Raw genomic sequence first — 25,139 nt, forward strand, 5'->3', positions numbered from 1 at the left:
ATTGCTCCCATGGTGAGCACCATGTGTGACATTGCTAGTTTTGCCTGCTCTGGTCCCCCCCACTCTGCTGATCAATCCTCACTCTCCAGTCCCATTCACCGTCCGCTATAGGGTTCCTATGTTACACGCCATGTGTGCCGTCTGCTAGATGCTCCGCTCCAGTGCAGACCCCACTCACTTTCCTGCTGCTCCTCACTGTACACCAGATGTGACGTCTGCACCAGGCACTCACAGAATAAATACACATGAGTCGGAAGTGACTGCTGATGACGTCTTTCCAGTTCGCTTGTTTGTTTCCCTGTGCATTCTGCGATCGCTCATACCTGCAATACCTCCAAAGCGAAGCAAAGCTAACTGAATAAAAAGCCCCTCAAAAGCTGCAGGTGCTGTAAGCGAGCATTGTCATAGATTTCTATGGAGGCTTTGGAGATGCTTTGAAGCACCAAGAAAGCGGCAAGGTAGGGAAGCAAAGCAAACACAATGGGTCAACAGGACTGTAAGGTAACTATTTTATTTAGTGACAGGAGCTTTGATTGGCATTCAGAGATTTAAAAAAAAAAAAACGTGCCCAATGCCCACATTTTGAAGCAAGTGTAAGCGAACCCTAAAAGACACAAGGAATGGATTGATCTGTATCCTCTATGAAGGGAGCCCTTCACACAGACATGAACGGCCAAGGCTATGAAACAAAAAGGTAATCAGCACAACCAAAACAAAAATCATTTATATATTATGTGCATTTTTAATGTCTCCAGCTGCTCTCACTAAAAACGTGTTTTCACCACACATACATAACAATAGATCACAAAAAAACAGTGCTGCGCCAGATCTCTGCAATAATCAAGGAGATAGTGCAAAATTAATAAAGCAAAAAATCATATATTATTTAAGTGAAACACAAAGTGCACTATAAATTGTCAATAGATCATAAAAGTAGAATCAGACTTGATCAATCGACATCCACCTTCAGTGCTCATAAAACAAATCCAGTGCTCAGTATTCCTCCGTCACCCATGCAATAAAGCCTCTCACCTTACATTCCGACCCTTGTCTCACCAGCGGGTCAGAATGAGCAGTTCCCCTCTGAGGGGTTAATAACAGTATGGTGGAGATCTATGGCTGGATACTCAGGCAGATCCATCAAGGGATCGCTCTCAGTCCGGGTATATCACAAGTGAATAGGGAAGACACATCTAGTGCTCTCCATAGAAATTCTAAAAAAATTTTATAAAAAGATCAGCAATTTACAGAGCAAGCACTTAAGCAGTGTGGGCTGTACAGGCATTTAAACAGTCTCTCTGACAGGCTCCGCCCCTATAAGTGTTACGTCAGGCATGGACTTCCTCGGTAGGGGTTCACTACCGAGGAAGTCAACGCCTGACGTAACGCGTATAGAGGGCGAAGCCTGTCAGTCAATGTCACATCTCAGTCACGAGAGAGACTGTTTGAATGCCTGTACAGCCCGCACTGCTTAAGTGCGTGCTCTGTAAGTTGCTTTTTTTTTTTTTTTTTTATTAAATTTAGGAATAAATATGGAGAGCACTAGATGCATCTTTTACTTCCCTATGCACTTGTGATATATATCCGGACTGAGAGCGATCCCTTGATGCATCTGCCTATGAGTATCCAGCCATAGATCTCCACCATACTGTTATTAACCCCTCAGAAGGGAACTGCTCATTCTAACCCGCTGGTGAGACAGTGGCCAGAATGTAAGGTGAGATGCTTCACTGCATGGGTGGCTGTTAGGGTGCCAGGAAACCAGACCACACAAAGATGCAAGTAAAATAAAGCGATTTATGCAACAATAATAATCGCACAGCAAGAGAGAGGAGCAAAATCAAGAACAGCCGAGGTCAAGTTCGGAAGCGGGTTGTCACCCAAGCCGGGATCGAGTCCAGGAACAGGTAGTCATCCAAGCCGAGATAGAGTCCAGAAGCGGGTAGTCTGCCAAAGCCGGGTCGTCGTCTGTGCGGGGTCATCTGCCAATGCAGAATCCAGAGCCAGGAAGGTCGTCAGCCAAGCCAAGTCATGCATGGAGAAACCACAGAGACCAGAGTACTGCTAGCAGTGATGCACCTTGGCGCACAAAAGCAAGGGCAAGGTCTGAAAGCCATCAGGTTATATACCGTATTTATCAGCATATAACATGCACTTTTTCCTCCTAAAAATAGAGGAAAAAGCAATAGTGCGTGTTATACGCCGATATAAAAAAAAAAAAAAAAAAAAAAAAAAAAGGCCAGGAAGCAGCGCCGAGAGCAAAAGGAGGCGGGCCGAGCTGAGGAGAAGAAAGGACGCGCTGTCATAGGAAGTTCTGCTTCCTCTGCCGAGACGTGTGAACGTCTATCATAGGCGGGACTTCCGAGGACAACGAGCGCTCATTCCCCCCTTTACCTAGGCCCGGCCCACCCCCTTCTGCTCTCGGCGCTGCTTTCCGGCCTTTTTAAAAACTGATTCGGATAGTGTCAATGGCGCTTGCGAGGCTACATTGCTGGAGACTGCGCTGGCGGGGGTGCATTGCTGGAGACTGCGCTGGCGGGGCTGCATTGCTTGAGACTGTGCTGGTGGGGCTGCATTGCTGGAGACTGCTGATGAGGCTGCATTCATGGGCACTGGTGAGATGTCATTTGATTAAAAAAAAATGTTCTGAGTTCAAAGCTATTCTAAAATTGAAGCTTTTTTCCTGAAATTTCTCTCCAAATATTGAGGTGCGTGTTATACGCCGATAAATACGGTATATAGTCAGGTGTGCAACATCATCACTGAGCGACGCCCAGGCAGCAGACAAGTGATGATGCAAACAGGGTTTATAAGAGACAGCAGTCTGCACATGTCCAAGATGGCTGCCAACAGGAAGGCAAGCTAAGAACTTGACAGTGATGGAGGAATACTGAGCACTGGATTTGTTTTATGAGCAATGAAGGTGGAGGTCGATTGATCAAGTCTGATTCTACTTATTTGATCTATGGACAATTTATAGTGCACTTTGTGTGTTTCACTTACATTATGATTTTTTGCTTTATTAATTTTGCACTACCTCATTGATTATTGGCACAGCACTGTTTTTTGTGATCTATGAATGAGCAAGGTGACCACGTCTCTGTGTAGAAGAGTCACTTACTTGTCCACCTTCCCCTCGGTGCTGTGGATCAGATTCACGAGCTTATTCTGAGCATCATCCAGCATCTCCTGCTTCAGATCACCTGAAAGAGACAGAAAGCTTTAAGTCAGTCGGGGGGTACCAAGTTTGTTTATCGATACACACATTAGTGGAGTGCTTTGTATTTCTTCCATATCTGTGCAGTAATCCAGTGAGACTTCCTGTAATAAAGACTGCTCACTGCGGCTCTCTCTAATTGGGCAGGGTGACTGGTCTAGACTCCGTCCACTCAGGTCGTTTTATGTAGTGGGTGGAGCCTGATGGTCTGTCAGAAATACACCTGCTGATCTGTCAGAAATACACCTGCTGATTTGTCAGAAATATACCTGCTGATCTGTCAGAAATCCAGTGAGCTCCTAACTTCCTGTTTGACCTGACAACACAGTGCCTCTGCTGTACTGAAATCACTAAATTGTAAGTCCTGTTCAGCTCATCTCTGCTGGGCCAACTTATGGAGAGGAGTAGAGAGTTAAAAAGCTTCCGTCATGTTCTACTGCAGGGTGTGCTGCTACTACTGGAGAAATATCCCTTTTGCTTCCTGACAGGACATGATCTTGCAACAACAATCTAAAACACAAATGTAGTAGAATGGGAGGAGGTAGAATTTATTGAATACCTCACTGTTCCAGTGACAACTGCACCTCCCCCTCAAGGCAAGCCATAGATGATTTGATTTTCTGTCCTTTCACCACAGGTGGATAAAAGCTTAGCAGATCCATCTGCTTATCAGGGGAGCCTGATTGTTAGTTTTGCCTGTTGCATGTGTCCATGTGTGATTTATCTGGTCTGAGGGAGTGTCCCCTTGGTATCCAATAGGGGAGCATGTTGGACAGTGGAGGAAACCCAGCCAGTGACACACAGGCTTTTATGACTGTCCCAGTGGGTAGGCACAAGAGTAGTGCATATGTGATAAAAGCCAGGGGCACATGTGACAGGGCGTCTTTGGGCGGAAAGCCAGGTCCCTGGAGGAGGATGACTGCTGTCTCTCCTGTCGGTGTGGAAGGTGGTCACAGGCAGTCGGCCTAGTGGACCAGAAGTGTGGTGCTGAGCCAGGAGGTCCGGTGGATACTGACAGCGGAGCAAGTGGCAGAGCAAAACAGTGTCCGTGAGTACCAGGGGTCTGCCCAGGAAGGGGACCACTCCAGTAAGAGTCAGTAGACAGGAGCTAGCACATGCAACAAGTGAGAAAGGGGGTGCCAAGTCAGGACCCTGAAGGTTTAACACAACAGGATCACATTTACTATCTTCACTTCAGTGGTAGAGTGAAGCAGCAGCCTTGCCGCATTCTACAGATAGATGTCCTCTATATTGTGCATAGTTCATAGTTGGATTATCCCACTCATCCCTTCTCCCATCCCAGTTCCAAATAAAACACAAAAAAACAAATCCCCCTGGACTGTTCATTGTCTGAGCCAAGTGTTAAAGTGATAAGTTTCTATAGACTGTTGCTACGGGTAACCCAGGGGAATTTAATCTTAGCAGCCCTCTAGGGGGTAATGCTACATGTAAAATAATAAACTAGGTTGGTCCCTGCTGAACCAGCGGAGATCCATGACCCATCTGTGGCTGGCTTAAGAAAATCTGCCCAATGGGTTTATTGAAATATAAAAGAAAATATAATATATATATATATATATATTATTATATATATATATATATATATATATATATATATATATAAATAAACGCAACTATCTTTTTTTTTTTTTTTTTTTTAACAACCCAAATCTACCCAACAAATAAATATTTAAAAAGAATTATAAAAAAAAAAAAAATTGATTTTAAGCACCAATAAAAAGTAGATATGTATGGATTTATAGGAAATCGGTGCAATATACTGTAATCCAAGCAACAAACATGTGACAGTTAAATGCCAGGGTGTATATATTCGCACATTTATCAAGAAAAAAAAGAAATACCGAGACTAAGTTATTTTCATTCCTGCAGACGGGGCCAGGAGTTCTCTATTGTTTTCATACTATATCTTGATTTTTTCTTTTTTCCTGACAGAAATGGAATGTTTGCCTGATTACTAAATGACCTTAAATATTCCCTGGTGGATTCTGCATCAAGGCGTGAGAAATTCTCTGAGCAAAAAAAAAAAAAAAGAAGGAATGATATACAATAAGTCCATATATGTCAATGTCTGGATCCAGGCGGCATTTGAGGGGTAACACCAATTCCACCACCGACCCACTGAAGAAACAGCTGAGATTAATCAAACAAGCAGGATGATTTATGAAAACTGGAGGAAAGATGATGTGAGTCGTAGTGCCAACAACGTTCTCTGGCGAAGGGTGAAATCTCTGGAGGATTGGGATTTCACATCTCTGCTATTGTTAAGTATAATATACCTGCTAAACCAATCGCTGTATTGGAAACGACCTCAACCAGTCTGTTAGATGCACAACGAGCGTTCGCGCATGCGCCAAACCATTCGCTAAGCTTACCTTGGCTAATGGCAATTGCGAATGCATAACACGCTGACCTGGGCGTTTTGGCGCCAAGAAGGGCCTATTTAAAAGGCAGCTGGTACACTTGCACCTTGCTTGTCTTGTCTACAGCTCCTGCCGTTGTTTCCTGAACCTGTGACCTGTTTCCTGCTGATTTCCTGTTGACCTTTGGCTTGTCCCTGACTCTGCTGGTTTGCTGCCCGTCCTGACCCTGGCTTGTTTGAGCATTCTCTCGGATCTTCCTTGTCTGCTTACCTGCCTTCGGACCTTGACCGGTTCACCCTTGGTGGGGCGACCCTGAGGACCGCGACCTGGTATTCACACGCAGCGAAGTCCATCCTCACCATCAGCGGCTCTGGCGAAAACCGGTGGATACTTAGATTCCGCACCTCAGGCTAGCCTGTGTCCCTTACCTTGGGGGGTCTTCCTCTGCCATCAGGTTCCCACCAGCAACCTAACACAATCTCCTCTCAGGAGTCAGCTGACAAGGAGCAACTAAAAAGGCATTCAGATTGGCTAGTGGGGATACTGGATGACTTCGCTGCTCTAACACGGCAGCCAATGTATGAAGATATGTATGACAGGTCATATGACTGGCACCTTTAGAAGGCAGTTCTTCCAGCGCACAAGAATTAGGTCACACATGACCGTCACATTTTTCCAGATATAATTGGACTGATATATAAACAGTCATCCCAAAGGTGAACAATCAAAAAGGATGGTTTGGAAAAACAGCCACCATGAAGGAGGCACCAAGTGGAACTTTACCCATAACTTGATAAAAATTATGTTCTTTAGCAAATTATTCCACATCAATAATTATGCTACCAAATGTAGTGTGTGCTGTAACTTGTCTTCAGCATTGTTCCGGTTTCTTGGTGCTGGAGGCTGCCATTTTGCTGAAACCCTATTTTCCATCCGTCTGGTGGATGGGATCAGATGAGAATGGACAGGCGGTCCGTTCTCATCCTATTCCCCCATAGAGGACAGCGGGGATCTGACAGGTCCGTCTCCCCACCAGGTACACCCCCCCCCCCAGACAGCCAATTGTCCGGTCGCCTGCGGCAGACCCCCCATTGCCAGCATAGTGAACTGCCCCCACCCCAGGAGGTGGACCAGACCACCCACACAGCCCCAGCATAGGTGGAGGGGGGGGGTAGGATGGGGGGATAAATGAAGGGGGATGGGAAGAGTGGGAACTCGGGGGTCTGACCGCTCCAAGGAGGGGCCCACGTCCACCCCAAAACCCTCTAGGGGGACAGCTACTCACCATACCAGGAATCAGACCGGCACCGCTCCCGACAAAACCCCTCGCCATCTAAATGGGGGGGGGGGGGGGGGGCTGTCGGACAGGAGGAACGTTGCGACTTAGGCCGAGACCCGGTCGTATGCGACCTCGCGAGGCATTTAACTCGCAGGCCAGCCCCGGCCGACCTAGCGTGGAGCTGAGGTCTGTGCGCGCGCGCACTGCCCAGACTAGGGTAACCACTGGATCTAGATTACCCAGCCCGTCGCCCAGTCCAGGCAGTTGATTGTATATCTTACAGGAAAAAAAAAAGGAGGAAAAAATTCTACCTAAAAAGAAAATTGCCAGGACCACAGATCCCAGCAAGGAAGTAGGTCCTTCCTCCTGACTAGGCGAAAATGAAACGGAGTACCTATAGCAGGATGAGGGAGTATACCCTCTAGGACTGCCCATAGGCGGAGCCAGACTTTTTGTGCCTAGTGTCCTACTCCTGTAGGGGGCAGTATAACCCAATGGTTAAGAAGATCAGGAGCTGTGTCTGTCAATGAACGAAAGAGAGATAATGGTGGCCACACAAAATATTGATACTTTGGGCCCAATTTAGACATTTTCACTTAGGGGTGTACTCACTTTTATTGCCAGCGGTTTAGACATTAATGGCTGTGTGTTGAGTTATTTTGAGGGGACAGCAAATTTACACTGTTATACAAGCTGTACACTCACTACTTTACATTGTAGCAAAGTGTCATTTCTTCAGTGTTGTCACATGAAAAGATAGAATAAAATATTTACAAGATGTGAGGGGTGTACTAATTTTTGTGAGATACTGTATATTTGTATGACAATTTAAAACAATGTATTGATATTATTTATTTTTGCTGTATTCGAAAAGGCGTTTTTTTTCATTTTGAACGTGCGACTAGAAGCTCCTCCTGCTTATGTTTCCCTGCAGACAGGCTGGGAGAGAGCCGGGACATGTGACAGCTGTATATCTATTCAGAAAAAGGTACTTGATGGGTTTTCTTTCAATAAAATAATTACAGTGCCATCATGCACATGCAGAAATAGAAGGGAGAATGTAAATTAAACAGTGTGTGTTTAGTATCACTTTAAGCTAAGCAGGTAGGAATAATCTATTTCATACACTTAGCGACTTTATTGATAAAAGCAGTGCTTTAAGTGGGCCGATATGCACTGGTACTCAGTTCTGGCACTTCCAAATATGGCTCTTGAGCATACCGCCACCTCTCCGTGCGCCTTAAGCGTACCAGTACGCTCATTTTGTACATCTGCGCCCTCAATTGCCCCCCCCAAGAATATTTCCCACTCCAGAGCCAGACCAGTCACCACCAGTGAGTCCCCCTGCTCCAGAGTCCCAGCCCAGGCCAGGGGGGGGGGGGGGGGTGCTCTGTGGGGACGAAAAAATGTATAGGCTATAATAGAGTACCGGCACCTCTTTTGGGCAACTTAAAGTACTGGATAAAAGAATATGAAAAGCTCAATGAATGAAGTGGGGACTCTTGCTGTTGAGGACTCGGATAGCATACCATACAGATCTTGTGTTACGATATGGTCATGGTGTAAATGAAAATATTTTAGTGGAAGGCTTTTGCTTCTTTTTAGCCCAGTAAAGCCAGACTTTTTATCACAGGGATTAGAGCTGTGTGGGTTGAATGTTCTATACAGACTGATATATCCCTTCTACACAGCTGTGTCTATTCTGACTTTCAAGTGAACCAATGTTTTGCCTATACAGGGCCAAGCAACAAAGTTCATCTTCACTAAGCTCCCCAGAGCAGAGAATACTTTCCTTCCTTTCACTCCCATGCTGCTCTGTTCAGCTGCTGGAAGCCGAAGAAAACTCCTTCTACCAGGTGACATCTGCAGACTGCGGGTGTCGGCGGATAAGGTGGTGGCAGGGTCTAATGTGTGGTCTGGAAGTGTCATCAGGGAAGGAGGTTCTAAGGGGGGTCTGATGTGCAGACCATGGGTGTCATCAGGGAAGAAGGTAGTGGCAGGGTCCAATGTGTGGAATGTGGGTGTCATCAGGGAAGGAGGTAGTGGGGGGGTCTGGGGTGTGAACTGCAAATGTCAGAAGGGGGTGGCGGCATCTGATGTGTGGACTGGAGGCAGCTATCAGGGAAGGAGGTGGCAGTGGGGTCTTATGTGCAGTCTGCAGGTGTCATCAGTAAAGTTGCTGGGGGGATGGAAAGCTGATGTGCATGCTACAAGTGTCATCAGGGAAGGAGATAATGGCAGGCCCCAATGTGCAGATGTGCAGATCTGTGGGTGTCATCACAGGAGGAGGTGATGGCGCAGTCTGACATGCATATCTCCGGGAAGGAGATGGTAGTGGGCTTTGATGTGCAGATCTGTGATTGTCATTAGAGGAGGAGATGGTGGCAGAGCCCATTGGGCAGACCTGGATATGTGAAGAAAATAAGGTATTGCTGGATTCGGATGTGGAGATCTGCTGGTGTTGCCAGGAAAGGTGATGGTAAAGTCTGATGTACAGACTGTGGGTGTCACCAGAGAAGGTGCTGGTTGGCGAGTTATGTGTGGACTGCAGGTGTCATTAGGGAGGGTGGTGATTGGTGAGGTGTAATGTGTGGACCGCGGGTGTCACGAGGGAAGGTGGTGGTTGGTGAGTTGTGATATGTGGATTGCGGGTGTCACCAGGGAAGATGGTGGTTGGAGAGTTGTGATATGTGAATTGCGGGTGTCACCAGGGAAGGTGGTGGTTGGCGAGTTGTCATGTGTGGACTGGGGGTGTCACCCGGGAAGGTGGTGGTTGGCGAGTTGTGATATGTGGATTGCGGGTGTCACCAGGGAAGGTGGTGGTTGGCGAGTTGTGATGTGTGGACTGCGGGTGTTACCATAGAAGGTGGTGGTTGGTGAGTTGCAATATGTGGATTGTGGGTGTCACCAGGGAAGGTGGTGGTTGGTGAGTTGTGATGTGTGGACTGCGGGTGTCACCAAGGAAGGTGGTGGTTGGCGAGTTGTGATGTGTGGACTGCAGGTGTCTCTGTGGAAGGAGGTAGTGGGGTCTGCTGTGTGGTCCGTAGAGGTCATCAGAGGAGGAAGTGGTGGAGGGGTCTGATCTGTGGGGTCTGTAGAGGTCTTCAGAGGAGGAAGTGGTGGTGGGGTCTGATCTGTGGGGTCTGTAGAGGTCACCAGGGGAAGGGGTGGTAATTGTGGTGGGGTCTAATGTGTGGTCTGTAAAAGCTCATCAGGGGGGGAGGCGGTGGTGTAGTCTGATGTGGGATCTGTAGAGGTTATCAGGGGAAGAGATGGTGGGGTCTGATATGTGGTCTGTAAAGGTCATCAGAGGAGGTGGTGGTGGGTTCTGTAGAGGTCTTTAGAGGAGGAGGTGGTGGTGGTGGGGTCTGATAAGTGGTCTAAAGAAGTCATCAGGGTACGAGGTGGTAGTGGGGTCTGATGTGTGGTCTGCAAAAAGGTCATCAGGGGAAGAGGCGGTGGTGTGGTCCGATATGGGGTCTGTAGAGGTCATCAGGGGAAGAGGTGGTGGGGTCTGATGTGTGGTCTGTAAAGGTCATTAGGGGAAGAGGTGGTGGTGGTGGGGTCTGTAGAGGTCTTCAGGGGAGGATGTGGTGGTGGGGTCTGTAGAGGTCATCAGGGGAGGAGGTGGTGGTGGGGTCTGTAGAGGTCATCAGGGGAGGAGGTGGTGAGGTCTGATGTGTGGTCTATAGAGGTCATCAGAGGAGGAGGTAATGGTGTGGTCTATAGAGGTCATCAGAGGAGGATGTGGTGGTTGGATCTATAGAGGTCATCAGGGGAGAAGGTGGTGGTGGGGTTCTGTAGAGGTCATCAGGGGAGAAGGTGGTGGTGGGGTCTGTAGAGGTCATCAGGGGAGAAGGTGGTGGTGGGGTCTGTAGAGGTCATCAGGGGAGGAGGTGGTGGTGGGGTCTGTAGAGGTCATCAGGGGAGAAGGTGGTGGTGGGGTCTGATGTGTGGTCTATAGAGGTCATCAGAGGAGGAGGTAATGGTGGAGTCTGATGTGTGGTATACAGAGGTCATCAGGGTACGAGGTGGTAGTGGGGTACGATGTGCAGACAGTGGGTGTCATCAGAAAAGGAGTAATGCCAGGTTAATGCTCAAAGCAATCTCCAAAACATTAAACATTAGCAACTACAATAAAAATTACCCCAAAGCTACAAAAACCTCAGAATCAAAGACGACAACATATTTGGCATCATACACGTAATTGCCAGATTAACACATAGGATAAAACCGCCTCCAAGGAAGGCAATTATTCTGCCTTGTAAAAGAAAAAAAGCTAAGTGAAGTGCGGTCGGGATCAATTTGTTAACCATTTATGGCAATTCATTACAGCGCTCCTGGCAGGCCGGGTCTTTCTATGAATTTCACGCTGGCTGCCAAAGCGCCCATAAAGAGATTGTTCAGGCGATCTGGCTGCGGCTGTGTCTGAGAATGTATTTGGGAATGGTGACAAAAGATTTTTATTTTCCCCTAAGAGTCTGCAACAGAAAGTAACTCTTTCATGCCCAAATCTCACCGAGCTGAACACAGTGGGGAGCTGCATGTGACGAATCTGCATATATTAGGAAGTCCAAACTGGTTTACATAAATCCCTATGTGGCTGACTTTCATAAGCAGTGCTCAGAGGTCTTGAAAATATTGTGCCACACAATAGGTTTAATTCACAAAGCTAACACACCTGGGCCAACTAAGACAGTAACATAATGTAAAAAGACAAAGAACAACCATTTTAGATAAAATATATTCATTTATATTTAACGTGGTTCTAAAGCTTCAACATTTTTTGCCTAAATGCATTTGATGCATTAAGAGAAAAAAACATTCCATACCTGTATCACCCCCCCCTCCCCTTATACTTACCTGAACCGCCACTTGATCCAGCCTATCAGCAAGGGGTAGAGAAACAGCAACACACTGATCTTCCCAGTGAAGCGCTGTGCAGGGGGTATGTCAATACAAATCTGGGCCATTGGAGGACAGGTAGGCTGTGCTCCCAGCAGTCAGCAAACTGACCATGCTGTGATGATGTGCCTAGCATGCTCAGTTTGCAAAAGGAAAGCAGAGGGACTGGCGGGATCGGCAGGGATTTCACACAAAGAAAAAGCAGGGACACTGGCGGGATCGACAGGAATTTCACACAAAGGAAAAAGCAGCGGGACTGGCGGGATCGGCAGGGATTTCACACAAAGGAAAAGCAGAGGGAATGGCGAGATCGGCAGGGATTTCACACAAAGGAAAAGCAGAGGGACTGGCGGCATCGGCAGGGATTTCACACAAAGGAAAAGCAGAGGGAATGGCGGGATCGGCAGGGATTTCACACAAAGGAAAAGCAGAGGGACTGGCGGCATCGGCAGGGATTTCACTCAAAGGAAAAGCAGAGGGACTGGCGGGATCGGCAGGGATTTCACACAAAACACAAAGGAAAAGCAGAGGGACTGGCGGGATTGGCAGGGATTTCACACAAAGGAAAAGCAGAGGGACTGGCGGGATCGGCAGGGATTTCACACAAAGGAAAAGCAGAGGGACTGGCGGGATCGCCAGAGATTTCACTCAAAGGAAAAGCAGAGGGACTGGCGGGATCGGCAGGGATTTCACACAAAACACAAAGGAAAAGCAGAGGGACTGGCGGGATTGGCAGGGATTTCACACAAAGGAAAAGCAGAGGGACTGGCGGGATCGGCAGGGATTTCACTCAAAGGAAAAGCAGAGGGACTGGCGGGATCGGCAGGGATTTCACACAAAACACAAAGGAAAAGCAGAGGGACTGGCGGGATTGGCAGGGATTTCACACAAAGGAAAAGCAGAGGGACTGGCGGGATCGGCAGGGATTTCACTCAAAGGAAAAGCAGAGGGACTGGCGGGATCGGCAGGGATTTCACACAAAACACAAAGGAAAAGCAGAGGGACTGGCGGGATCGGCAGGGATTTCACACAAAGGAAAAGCAGAGGGACTGGCGGGATCGGCAGGGATTTCACACAAAGGAAAAGCAGAGGGACTGGTGGGATCGGCAGGGATATCACACAAAGGAAAAGCAGAGGGACTGGCGGGATCAGCAGGGATATCACACAAAGGAAAAGCAGAGGGATTGTCAGGATCAGCAGACCCATATCAGGAATATGAAATGTTGGCTCTTCATATTCAATTTCTTCCTCAAAATAGCAAAACTTGCATGCAAAGCGGCTGTTAGAAATCACGGGGCTCCGTACAGCCTACCTGGCAGGTCCCCCCCCCCCAATATATCAAGACAATATCACAAAAAAACCTGTGTGATTTAGCCCCTTTTTAACCGCTTCCGGACCGCCCGCCGTCATTTTACTGCGGCAGTGCGGCCCTCCTGTGTGAACCGATGTAGCCATTTTACTGTGGTCATGCGGTCGTGCGCAGGCAGCTAGCGGGGAAGCCAATGCATGGGGCAGGCAGCTCCGATTGCCGCCTGACACCCGCGATCGCTCCCCGCTGAGAGAGAAGAACGCTCAGCTGTTGTAAACACTGCAGACCGTTCTCTCTGGAATGATCAAAGAGCTCCTGTGATCCTTCTATATAGGATCACAGGTCTCTGTGATCATTTCACAAGCCACGCCCCCCCACAGATAGAATCACTCCCCTAGGCTCACATTTAACCCCTTGATCATCCGCAATGTTAACCCCTTCACTGTCATTATTACAGTAACAGTGCATATTTTTAGCACTGATTACTGTAGTAATGTCACTGGTCCCCCAAAAGTGTCAAAAATGTCAGTTAGGGGTCCGATCTGTCCGCCGCAACGTCGCAGTCCCGCTAAAAATCGCAGATTGCCACCATTACTAGCAAAAAAAAAAAAACAATAAAAATGACATCTTTTCCGTGGTTAGTAAACGCGATAACCTTTGCGCAAACCAATCAAATACGCTTATTGCAATTTTTTTTTTACTAAAAATATGTAGCAGAAAACAAATTGGCCTAAAATGTTAAAACAATTTGATTTTTAAATTTTCTTTTTGGGAATGTTTTATAGCAAAAATTTAAATTACATACATACACATTTTTTTTTTTCAGAATTGTCGCTCTTTTTTTGTTTATAGCGCAAAAAATTTAAAAATCGCACAGGTGATCGAATACAACCAAAAGAAAGCTCTATTTGTGGGAAAAAAGGACATCAACTTTATTTGGGTACATCGTCACACGAACACGCAATTTTCCGTTAAAGTAACGCAGTGCTGAATCGCAAAAAATGGCCTGGTCATTAAAGGGGCAAATCCTTCCAGGCCAGAAGTGGTTAATATCTCTACCATTCATAAGCTGCCCCCTCCCAGCAGGAGAGAGAATCTCCCTAATGTGGGACAAAGACTGCAATAATAAACCCTGAGGTTGGGTTCACACTAGTGTGGGTTTCCCCGCATCCAATTCCCAATGGGGCCGGTTCATACATCTCCGTGGCAGCTGCGGAGCGGATTGCACAGGGGGATCCTGTGCATCTCTGGACTGAATTCAGGACGTTTCAGGACCAAATTCAGAAAAAAAATTCTGGCTCGATACATGCCTGAAATGGAAAACAGGGACGCACCGGACCCCTGCTGTGAGCCACGTCCGAAGTAAGTGTGAACCCAGTGTCAGGTCACCTGCGGCAGGGTGACGACTGCACCCTGTTGGAGGCAGGGGTGCACCACAAGGTAGTGAACCCAGTAGCTGACTGCAGCGGATGGACAGGAACGTGAGCCCAAGATTCCCCAGGGCACGGAGTCTAAGACCCAGCAGGTGTTCACCAGAGCCTCTAGTGGTGAGGATGGACTTGGCTGCAGCTGGGCCCAGGTCGCAGCCCCCAGGGGTCCCCCGGGTAACGCTCTGTAGGAAGAGAGGGGAAGCAGCCAGTAAGGACACAAGGGATAGTGATCGGTAAGCCGAGGTTGGGACAACAGACAGACGAGGGTAAAGGAACAGGCCAAAGGTCAGGGTCACAGGCAAACAGGAGAAGTCAGAGACAAGCCAAAGTCGGTACACAGAAAGGTAGATCAAGCACACGGCAGACAGGAACACAACTAACAAACACCGTTGAACAGACAAGCAGACCTGCAGTGCACTGGTTAATATAGACTTCCTGGGATGACCTGGGGTGGGGCCGAACAGGAAGGAGAGATGATAAAAAGGAGCCAGAAGGGGGATCTGGCCTCTAATGCAGACATGAAGGAGCAGGTAAGCTGCCAAACACTATTGCAAGTCCATGACACCCAGCCTAAAACTATTCGATTTCTTCCATACTCCTCCCAAACCCAAACCAAGCCTTTGACAGGGGTGCCTCAAAACTGAAAACACTTTTCAAGGGCGCCCCAAGTGGAAAAAGGTTGAGAAACACTGGGCTAGATGATGTGGGACGTCCTCCAGCCAAGAAATGAGGCGGGGCTCTGACTTGCTTGCTGCAGCTTCTAATGCACATTGTGAGACGCTCACAATATGCAGGAAAATCAGAAGAAGTAATTTCAGTCCAGGAGAGGGGCCCATACAAGACTGAAGGGAAGACCAGCAATACAAAATGCAGCAATTGCTTTTAATAGCAAGACGATATAATCTATATCAGTATGTAGAACAGCTGCTTCGCAGACCTACAAAGGCTATAAACGCTTACAAAGTTAAAAGCAATCCAAGGGTTAAAAAGAAAAAAAAAAAAAAACTGGAGGTCCGACCATAAAACCGCCAGCACGTGCCCCTCATCCGTCCGCTTCCAGTCAGTTTCCACAAAAATAATCCCGCACCTTGAAAAGATATTTGCAGCACAAGCCCAGCCGGGCTGGAGGACGGCGACCGAGCACACATTATTACATAAAAAGAGCTTGCCTTAAAAACCCATTTTATGACCCAATTTCATGACAGGATGTCAAGCTTCACCACTCAGCGAGTGGAGACAAGTGCGTATCCATTTACCGCGCAAACCGCCGCCAAGAGTTAACAAAAAAAGCGTTTCTTCATTTAGTCTCATACAACAGACAACTTTTACAGCTGCTGGAAAATTAGCCGAGCGGTGATGTAAACAGGCGGCCATATTCAGAAGAGCATTCTGGGGAACCTCTCAAGAGGTTAACCCTTCTATTCTGATGTTGTTTTTTCTTAAAGTGTCAGTCCCCCCAGAATTGTTTGTATTTGGTAGATATTGGAGCAGAAGATACAAAGGAGGGGTACACATGACTGTATGATTATCAGTACTTCACTGGACTTGCCGCTATGGCTAACAGAGGGTGAAATCAGGGAAAGGCTGGATAAAATTAACACAAGTAAATCACCAGGACCGGATGGCGTACATCCGAGAGTACTCAAAGAACTCAATAAGGTTATATCTAGACCACTGTTCCTGATCTTTGCTGATAGTATTTTGACAGTATTGTGACTGGAGGAAAGCGAACGTGATACCAATATTCAAAAAAGGGCAGAGGCGTATCCTGGGAAATCATAGGCCGGTCAGCCTGACACCAATAGTATGTAAACCTCTGGAAGGGATAAGGGACTATATCCAAGAGTTTGCTAAAGATAACATCATCAGCAGTGATCACCATGGGTTTACAAAAGGTAGATATTGGAGCAGAAGATACAAAGGAGGGGTACACTGACCATGACTGTATGATTAGCAGTACTTCACTGGACTTGCTGCTATGGCCAACAGAGGGTGAAATCAGGGAAAGGCTGGATAAAATTAACACAAATCACCAGGCCCGGATCGCGTACATCCGAGAGTACTCAAAGAACTCAATAAGGTTATATCTAGACCACTGTTCCTGATCTTTGCTTATAGTATTTTGACAGCATTGTGACTGGAGGAAAGCTAACGTGATACTGATATTCAAAAAAGGGCAGAGACATATCCCGGGAAATTATAGGCCGGTCAGCCTGACACCAATAGTATGTAAACCTCTGGAAGGGATAAGGGACTATATCCAAGAGTTTGCTAAAGATAAAATCATCATCAGCAGTGATCAGCATGGGTTTACAAAAGGACGTTCTTGTCAAACCAATCTGTTAACATTCTATGAGGAGGTGAGCTGTGAGCTAGATATGGGTAGACCAGTGGATGTGGTGTACCTGGATTTTGCTAAGGCGTTTGATACAGTTCCACACAAACGCTTAATTTATAAAATAAGGTCTGCAGGCATCAACCACAAGGTTTGCTCTTGGATACGGAACTGGTTAAAGGGGCGTGTCCAAAGGGTGGTAATAAATAATACGTACTCAGACTGGTCTGGAGTGGTAAGTGGGGTCCCCCAAGGCTCAGTCCTGGGACCAATTTTGTTCAATTTATTCATAAATCGCATTGAGGACGGGGATCATTAGCTCAATCTCAAGTTTTGCAGAACACACAATTAAGTAGGGCAAGAATTTAAGGTTGCCTGAATCAGGAAGAGACACCCAGCACCCGATGTCACAACAAAGATGGCGGCACTGGATCCTGCTTGTGACAGTGGCAGAAGAACGCTGGATTTGCTGGCCAGGTAAATATGTGCATTGTGCACAACACCAACTAAAAAGGTAAAGTGAGTAAAAAAAAAAAAAATGGGGGGGGGGGGGCTGGAGTTGCTCTTTAAATACCATTTTTACAAATGCCATTCAAACCAGATACCCAATCCCCTACCTATATGGTCAAATTTATGTGGACTTTCCTTCATGACTGGGTTCAGGTCTCTCCGGTGACGGGTCTGTTAAATGTAAAAAATCATTCCCCTCTGGGTGATCTCTGTACATTACAAGGATTACAAACTTTGTTGAAGATTCCTACCTTTTATTATTCTGAAGAAATCATTGTTTGTTCCTCTGTGCTGAGTGAGTCAAGTGAGAGGGGTTTCATAATTATCTATCAGCTGTGACAGCTGCAGGGCTCTAATGAGGAAATCTGCTGGGCCTGCATCCCTTTAGACGTGTTCCTAATGGGAGGATCTCACCAAAAATGACATTTTTTTTGCAGGGGATGCCAGAAATCTGACTTGTATCTTAGAGCAGACTTCTGGGAAAATTGGTGAGCCAATCACACAAGCAGGAAATTATGTTTCTGGGGGTGTGGTCAGTATACATTCTGTGTACAGAACACCTCCAGGCGGCCATATTGCATTGCATTTTCAGAAAATTACAACGGCTGCAAATTGAAAAGGAAAGGTAATTTTTAAATAACATTCAATTACAATATGATTTGTGTTGCAATTGTATACGCTATATTATTTTTTCTTTATTTGCTGATTTTTTTTTTTCCCCCACGAAAGTGGAGTTACTCTTTAAGATAACATGCACTGCATTGATGCATTCACAAAATCTCACAGTAACCATGAGATAAAGGAATATTCCTGAACTTTGTTTTATCCCATGGTTTTCCAATCTATGTACACTACAAACTGTATGATTGAATCGGTTCCAATATCGCTGTTTTACTAACCTAACAGCTTATTATTCTAAATAGGAAACCTTCATTTTGTTTGCAAATATTAATAATTCTAACTACCAGCAAGAATAAGTCCTTACATTTAAAGAGCACCTGTCATTTCAGATCTATCATGGCAGCGCCCGTTATTGGACATCCACTCTCCTGCTGCCACCACGTCCCTCACCTTGTTGTGTCCCTGCTGCATCACCAGCCGTCCCTCCCCATTAAAGTGAATGGGACTGTCGGTGAGACAACAGCGAGTCAGAGGAGGAGCTCCTTTAAATCAAGCCTTTTTACTAGGGATTTAAAATGGACTTGATTTAAATCATATCCACCCTGACTGCCCCTGTACACAAGGCAAGTTCCATAAAGACACGGTTTGGCCATTTTGGTGTGGAAGAACTAGATTGTCCTACACAGGACCCTGCCTCAACCCTACTAAACACCTTTGGGATGAATTGGAATTTTGATTGCGAGACCGGTCTTCTTATCCAACATCAGTATCTGATCCTACAAATGGGCAGAGTTTCCCACAAAATCTTGTGGAAAGTCTACCCAGAAGATTGGACGATGGTATAGCCACAAAAGGTTGATCGACCAATATCGTTTTTTCATTGCCAATAGTGATATTTTGGTCATCGCGTATCGGCCGATATTTTCGTACATTTAAAAAAATTGTATTCCTTTTATTTTTTTTACTTGACAGTTACTCTTGTGGAGGGATCTGGAGGTCTGAAGACCCCAAACCCCTCCTCTGCACTTAAAAGCATTCAAAATGCAAAGTTTGGCTGTTTTGAATGCTGTCATTTCTTTGAATTTGGCGTAGAGTACCCGGAAGTGATGTCACGACATCACTTCCGGGTTTTTGCACGGAGACCCGATCAGAGCAGAATGCGGCTTTGATCGGGTCTTCGGCAGCTGTGCAGGCTGGTTGCCCGGGTCTCCCGGTGGGATGGGAGACCCGGGCGAGCCATGGAAGGCGGCGGGAGGGGACGTCAGGCGGGAGGGGGCTTCTCAGCCGCATCTGTTGTCATTACAAGACAGCCAACCGTCGGCTATGCACGCCGGTACCGAGTGATGCCTCTAGCTGCAGGCATCACTCCAGTACAAGCACTTTCCGAAATATCGGTAACCTCCGGGGCCGATTCCGATATATCGGGGAAAGTGCATATCGGCCCTCGATATATCGGCTTTGCCGATAATCGGTCGATCCCTAATCCATACTAATGGTTTTGGAATAGAGGTCAAACTCACTCATAGGTACGATGGTCAGGTGGCTACAAACATTTGGCCGTATAGTGTGAACGGACATCAACATGAGGACATAGATCTGTGTTGAAAAAAAAAAAACTCCAAAATTAAATGTGACGAGGATAAATGGAAATGTTGATCAACATGAACGTTCCTGAAGGAGTTAATCATTAGAAGGTCTCAGTTCATGGGGTCCGGCACACCATCTCCGGCAGGCCCAGAGCGAGCGCACATTATGGAGCATTAATTCATTAATCTGCTCGCAAAATAAACATTTAGGTTATGGAATTTCCTGTCTAGCCAACCTAATGTGTTTGGAGTTCTCAAAGGTTTTTGTTAGAACATCAACACCGGGCCGGCGTAATCTCCCAGAGAAAACAATTAGTGCGTTATTAATCTACAAAACTCCATCTAATCTAATCTTTACAAATTTTTCAAAAATGGCAGGAAAGGGGCGAGGGGGGATATAAAATATGATATTATGTGGAATGCGGCCAACGGCCAGAGCTGGTACAATGGGATTGAAGAACACCCAAACAACGGACGGCGGAGTGTGCCAGAAAAGTCTGAGCCTAGCTGGCTCGGGCGCTCGTGGCATACGCTGCGGTTTAGAATATTAAGGAGATGATGATATGTTTGCCATCTGGGTTTCCATCCACAAATGTGTAATTCTTATTTAACTCTGACGAAGCCGATGAAACATTTTTGAATTTTACGTTAGCAAAATGAATACCAGACCTGCATAGCGATGTGTAAACACAGCCCCATACAACGCGGGAACAAGGAAAGAATTGTTCATTTTACTAAAACAAGACCCAAACATTATTTTCCAAAAGACGTTTGACAGCATGCTGAAAGTATTTTGTGTGCAAAACAAAATATGCACCAGTTCTTTATAAGAGGGGATGGACAAAACTGGGAGTTGTCCCTAAAATTCACCATTAAAGTTAATTATGCATTAAAGTCAGTGGGGAAGGCGCCATAAATGACTTAAGGGTGAGGTGAATCTCCCCAAAATGCTTACATTACCACTAATCAGTTGTTTATAATGTCATGTGCTCTGTATCACTTAATCTGCCTATGGGACAGCGCGGCAGGGTGCAGGGCCTCCCTACGGGACACAGCATGGCAAGGTGCGGGGCCTCCCTACGTGACACAGCATGGCAAGGCACGGGGCCTCCCTACGGGACACAGCATGGCAAGGCGCGGGGCCTCCCTACGGGACACAGCATGGCAAGGCGCGGGGCCTCCCTACGGGACAGCATGGCAAGGCGCGGGGCCTCCCTACGGTACAGCATGGCAAGGCGCGGGGGGCCTCCCTACCGGACAGCATGGCAAGGCGCGGGGGGCCTCCCTACCGGACAGCATGGCAAGGCACGGGGGCCTCCCTACCGGACAGCATGGCAAGGCACGGGGGCCTCCCTACCGGACAGCATGGCAAGGCACGGGGGCCTCCCTACCGGACAGCATGGCAAGGCACGGGGCCTCCCTACCGGACAGCATGGCAAGGCATGGGGCCTCCCTACCGGACAGCATGGCAAGGCACGGGGGCCTCCCTACCGGACAGCATGGCAAGGCACGGGGGCCTCCCTACCGGACAGCATGGCAAGGCACGGGGGCCTCCCTACCGGACAGCATGGCAAGGCACGGGGGCCTCCCTACCGGACAGCATGGCAAGGCGCGGGGGCCTCCCTACTGGACAGCATGGGGCAAGGCAAGGCACGAGGCATCCCTACTGGACAGCATGGCAAGGCGCGGGGGCCACCCTACAGGTCATGGCAAGGGCATATATTACATTGGAGGGAGAGCAGACCTGCTACAACTGAAATTTGGTGCTGAAAGTCATAGCAACCTATATAAGGACTTCAGGTTTGAGGGGTTCTTAGGACCACTCTTGTGACAAATATAAAAAGGTAAACAGCATATACAACAGATCAATGTAACATAGGCAGAATATAGAAAGGGTCCCTGGCAGGAAGTAAACGTGAAACTACCATGCTGCAAGTTAACATTAACCAATGAAATATCACGCTGACCCAAAGTACAGTCTGCAACATGGACATCCATCCATCATGAGAACTCTGCATGGCAAAAATATTTAAAAAAAAGTAGAAACCCATTTATCACATACACTTCTGCTGCAATACAAATGACAATAAAGGATTTGCAATGCTAAAAACACTTCATATTAAAAAAACTGCAGTGCCAGTACATAGGCTGAGCTTCAGGCAAACCAATATGTACACACACAGGTGAAAAACATAAATAGGAACGGTTTTACCCAACTGTGCAATTGTGTTCCTGTCCAGGCAGTCCTGAGATTTACACTGCTCTGCTACACAGGGGAGGAGATCGGATTTTTCTCTGCTGAAGTTTAGTAATTTACAAGTCTTGTCCCTCACCCAGCCTGTGATTAGAGAGTGAAAGGAGAAGAAACAGACTGATGAGCTAATTTCCCCATCATCCTGCTCTTTCCTCGTAGGTGTGACAATCTATAAAGAAAGCGATGCATTTCATATACGAAAACCAAATCCAGCTGCTGCTTTTACCTGTATGACAAAAATGGCTGCTGGGGCCTTCCGCAAATACTCTTCTCCTTCAAATTCATAATCTTCGAGATCCCATGAAAAAGTACCACTCCAATTGACCGTGTACATATTACCTGGCACCCCTAAGATTATAACAAGGTGCTGGTACTCCAAGCCGAGCTTGCCTGGCTCAATAATATCTGCCATCCAGCAAAAGAGCGCGGATCCGTACACAGAATGTCAGCCCCCCCCCCCCCCCCCAACATGTTTCACTCTCCCACAGGCCTACTCCTCTGCTATTAAGCCCTTGGGAGAGTGAAACCCGTCAATGGGGTGCGGCACGGGAGGAGACTAGCTGAAGCAGAACTATACATGAATTAGTACTTGGATGACATTCTGTATACGGCTCTGCTTGGATGACATTATCTTTTGGACCACGTGTGTCAAACACAAGGCCAATGGGCTGAATCCGGCTGGACAGGCTATTTCATGTGGTCTGCACACCTCTCCTGGAGCGGTGGCACTCTTTACACAGCAGGCATAGTTGTAGAAGCAGCAGCAAAGAGGACAGAACTCCTCTGCCAGATCCTGTGCATCTCTGCACAGCCACAGCACCCCCTCGTCTCCGCCTCTTCTGGTCTTGGCATTCAGCAGACTCTGGCCCTCCTTTAAGACTCTGCACTTTCTGATTCCCAGCAGCAGCAGCAGGGGGGGGCACTGATGTATAGGAGACTTGACTTCTGATGGTGAGGGGGGGGGGGCTCTTGACACCCCCCAACGAGGCGCTCTGGATATCCAGTCTCACAGACACAACCGGCCCTTTGAGAGCAACAATAACGCTGATGCAGCCTGTGATTAAACTGAGTCTGACACCCCTGTTCTAGACCCACTAAGGCCTGGATTCACTAGGCTGTGATACTAATTCAAGTGTACTAAAATGACATACAATACTAGTGCCCGAGAGGCTGCTTTGGTATACCTCAAGTGCACATTAGGATGCCTTAATTGCAATACTAATTAGCTGATCAGAGGCTAAGATCCATTACAGATTCGGCACAGACATCATGCTATAAAGCTCACCTTGCCTCTTGAGCTCCTCTATCTGCTCCTCTTTTAGGTCCAGCTGTTCGGTAAGTCGGGACGCCGACTCTAGCACAGCGTTGGCTTCGTCTAATTGTTCCTAGAAAGGAAAGAGAACATTTCAAATGTTATTGCGTGGGTGATATGCAACATGTGCGGCGTGCGTGGTGATATGCAACATGTATTGCAATCGACGTTTTCAGGCTTGGCGCCGTGGTATTTATGTGCATGGTTGTAATTTAAAATTTATTACAAGGTCTCCTCTAGGCTCCACTGATTGTAATACGACACACATCGCACTGCCTTGATGGCCAGGGAAACTATCAATGGGGACCTGGAAGTGACAGAACACAGCACTTCCGGGTCAACAACTAGAAGGGGAAAAAAAGAGGGGACATGCGTCCCGTACCCCTGCCCCCTCTACCTGGCAGCACCCGTTATGCCAGTTCCAGGCCCGCAGATGGGCAAGCAGAGCCCGGGATACATAGCAGGGGTGGGGGGGGAATGTGCACTTTGCATTTGAACGCCAGCCCAGGTGCCAGGTCGAAACTTCTGGTTGCCAAGGCAACCTGGCGCCTAGGGTTTGTCGAGCCCTGCATTATAAGAATTAAATAGACGGAATGCCTAAATAGAAGTGTGTTTTCTTTTTTGTACCATATCTTGTAGTCGATTCTTTTTGTAAACGTTTTGTAAAATGCGAATAAAGATGGAATACATAAGAAAAAAAAAATGTAAGTACACGAGAAGGCAAAAGTACAAAAAACATGCCTACGGTACTTCAAATATTGTGGAATATCACTCTTAGCTCAATTTAGCGAAATACCTTGCTTTTATACATCAATAGGCATTTTGAGAGCTCCTTCTGCTTTGGGGGAGAGAAATTATCACAGAGCCAAAACGAGCCCAGGAGGAGGGGAGGAGCTTTAGGGCGGTGCAGAGGTAGTGATGTCACCACCATGTCTTTCTACCTCGTCCAACCAGAGAACGCTTTGAATTCATTAAGAAAATTGCCAAACAAACACCCCCCCTGTGGTTACTATGCAGCAGGGGCAGATGCTTGGCACAGGAATCGGAAAACAGCAGAGAACACTGTAGTAGCAGGGACTGCTGCAGAGATTTCCCTCTTTCACAGAGGTCACACTGGTACGGTATATAGCATACTTATATTGGTAGAAGCTGGTCAAACGCAACTATGCAATAAAATTCATACCTGGAGTTTGTCTTTACCATTAATTACCACTTGCCCATCAGGCACTTTCATTCCCTTCCTGCCCAGGCCAATTTTCAGCTTTTAGCTCTGTCTCACTTTGAATAACAATTGCGCGGTCATGCAACACTGTACCCAAACTACATTTTTATCATTTGTTTTGAGACAGATAGAGCTTTCTTTTGATTGTATTTATTTACCACTGGGTTTTATTATTAGCTAAATGAAAAAAAAAAAAATTTTGCTTAGCTTCCATTACAAAACTTTCTAAATAAGTAATTTTTCTACTTCACTGATGGGCACCGATAGGCTGCACTGATACACAGCACTGTTTGGCATTGCTGGTGGGCACTGACAGGCAGCACTGGTGGGCATTGTTGGGGCTGCACTAATCACCAGGACATGGGTGATCAGTGCCCTGATTATCAGTGTAGATGTCCCCTGTGTGGATTTTTCAGTTATCAGATCTCCTCTACTCACGTTCTGTCAGCAAGAGGAGAGGATAACTGGCAAATCCTGTATACACCGTGATCAGCTGTGACTGGACACAGCTGGTCATATGATAAAGAGCCGCTGTGATTGGCTCTTTACTCCGATCTGAGATTGGCTGTATCCCAAGACACAGCGGATTACAGATCCCTGCCAATGCGGGCCGCAGGGGGGCGAGCGGGCAGCCGCGATCATGGGAGGATGTCCATAGATGCCCTTCTGGCAATGTAAGCCCGCGTTGTAGCCGTTAGAGGTTGTAGAGGTTAACGTGAAAAACTGGAAACTGCACCCCAAAAAAGTCAGGCAGAGAATAAAATACTAGTCACCATTA

The 25,139-nt window shown here is 47.0% G+C and overlaps 1 protein-coding gene across 1 annotated transcript in view; it reads right to left on the reverse strand.

Annotated features, from left to right (window-relative positions):
- TRIP11 (thyroid hormone receptor interactor 11) overlaps positions 1-25,139 on the reverse strand; it is a 107,761-nt gene that overhangs the window by 20,643 nt on the left and 61,979 nt on the right. Inside the window, exons 16-17 of the mRNA XM_082275452.1 lie at positions 23,113-23,212; positions 3,122-3,203 (exon numbers count right to left, since the gene is read on the reverse strand). Of these exons, the coding sequence (XP_082131578.1) occupies positions 3,122-3,203; positions 23,113-23,212 (182 nt within the window). The remainder of the gene's footprint in view (positions 1-3,121; positions 3,204-23,112; positions 23,213-25,139) is intronic.

Source organism: Pelophylax lessonae (genome assembly GCF_965119305.1).
Source record: "Pelophylax lessonae genome assembly, chromosome: 13".
Classification (NCBI taxonomy): Eukaryota; Metazoa; Chordata; class Amphibia; order Anura; family Ranidae; genus Pelophylax; species Pelophylax lessonae.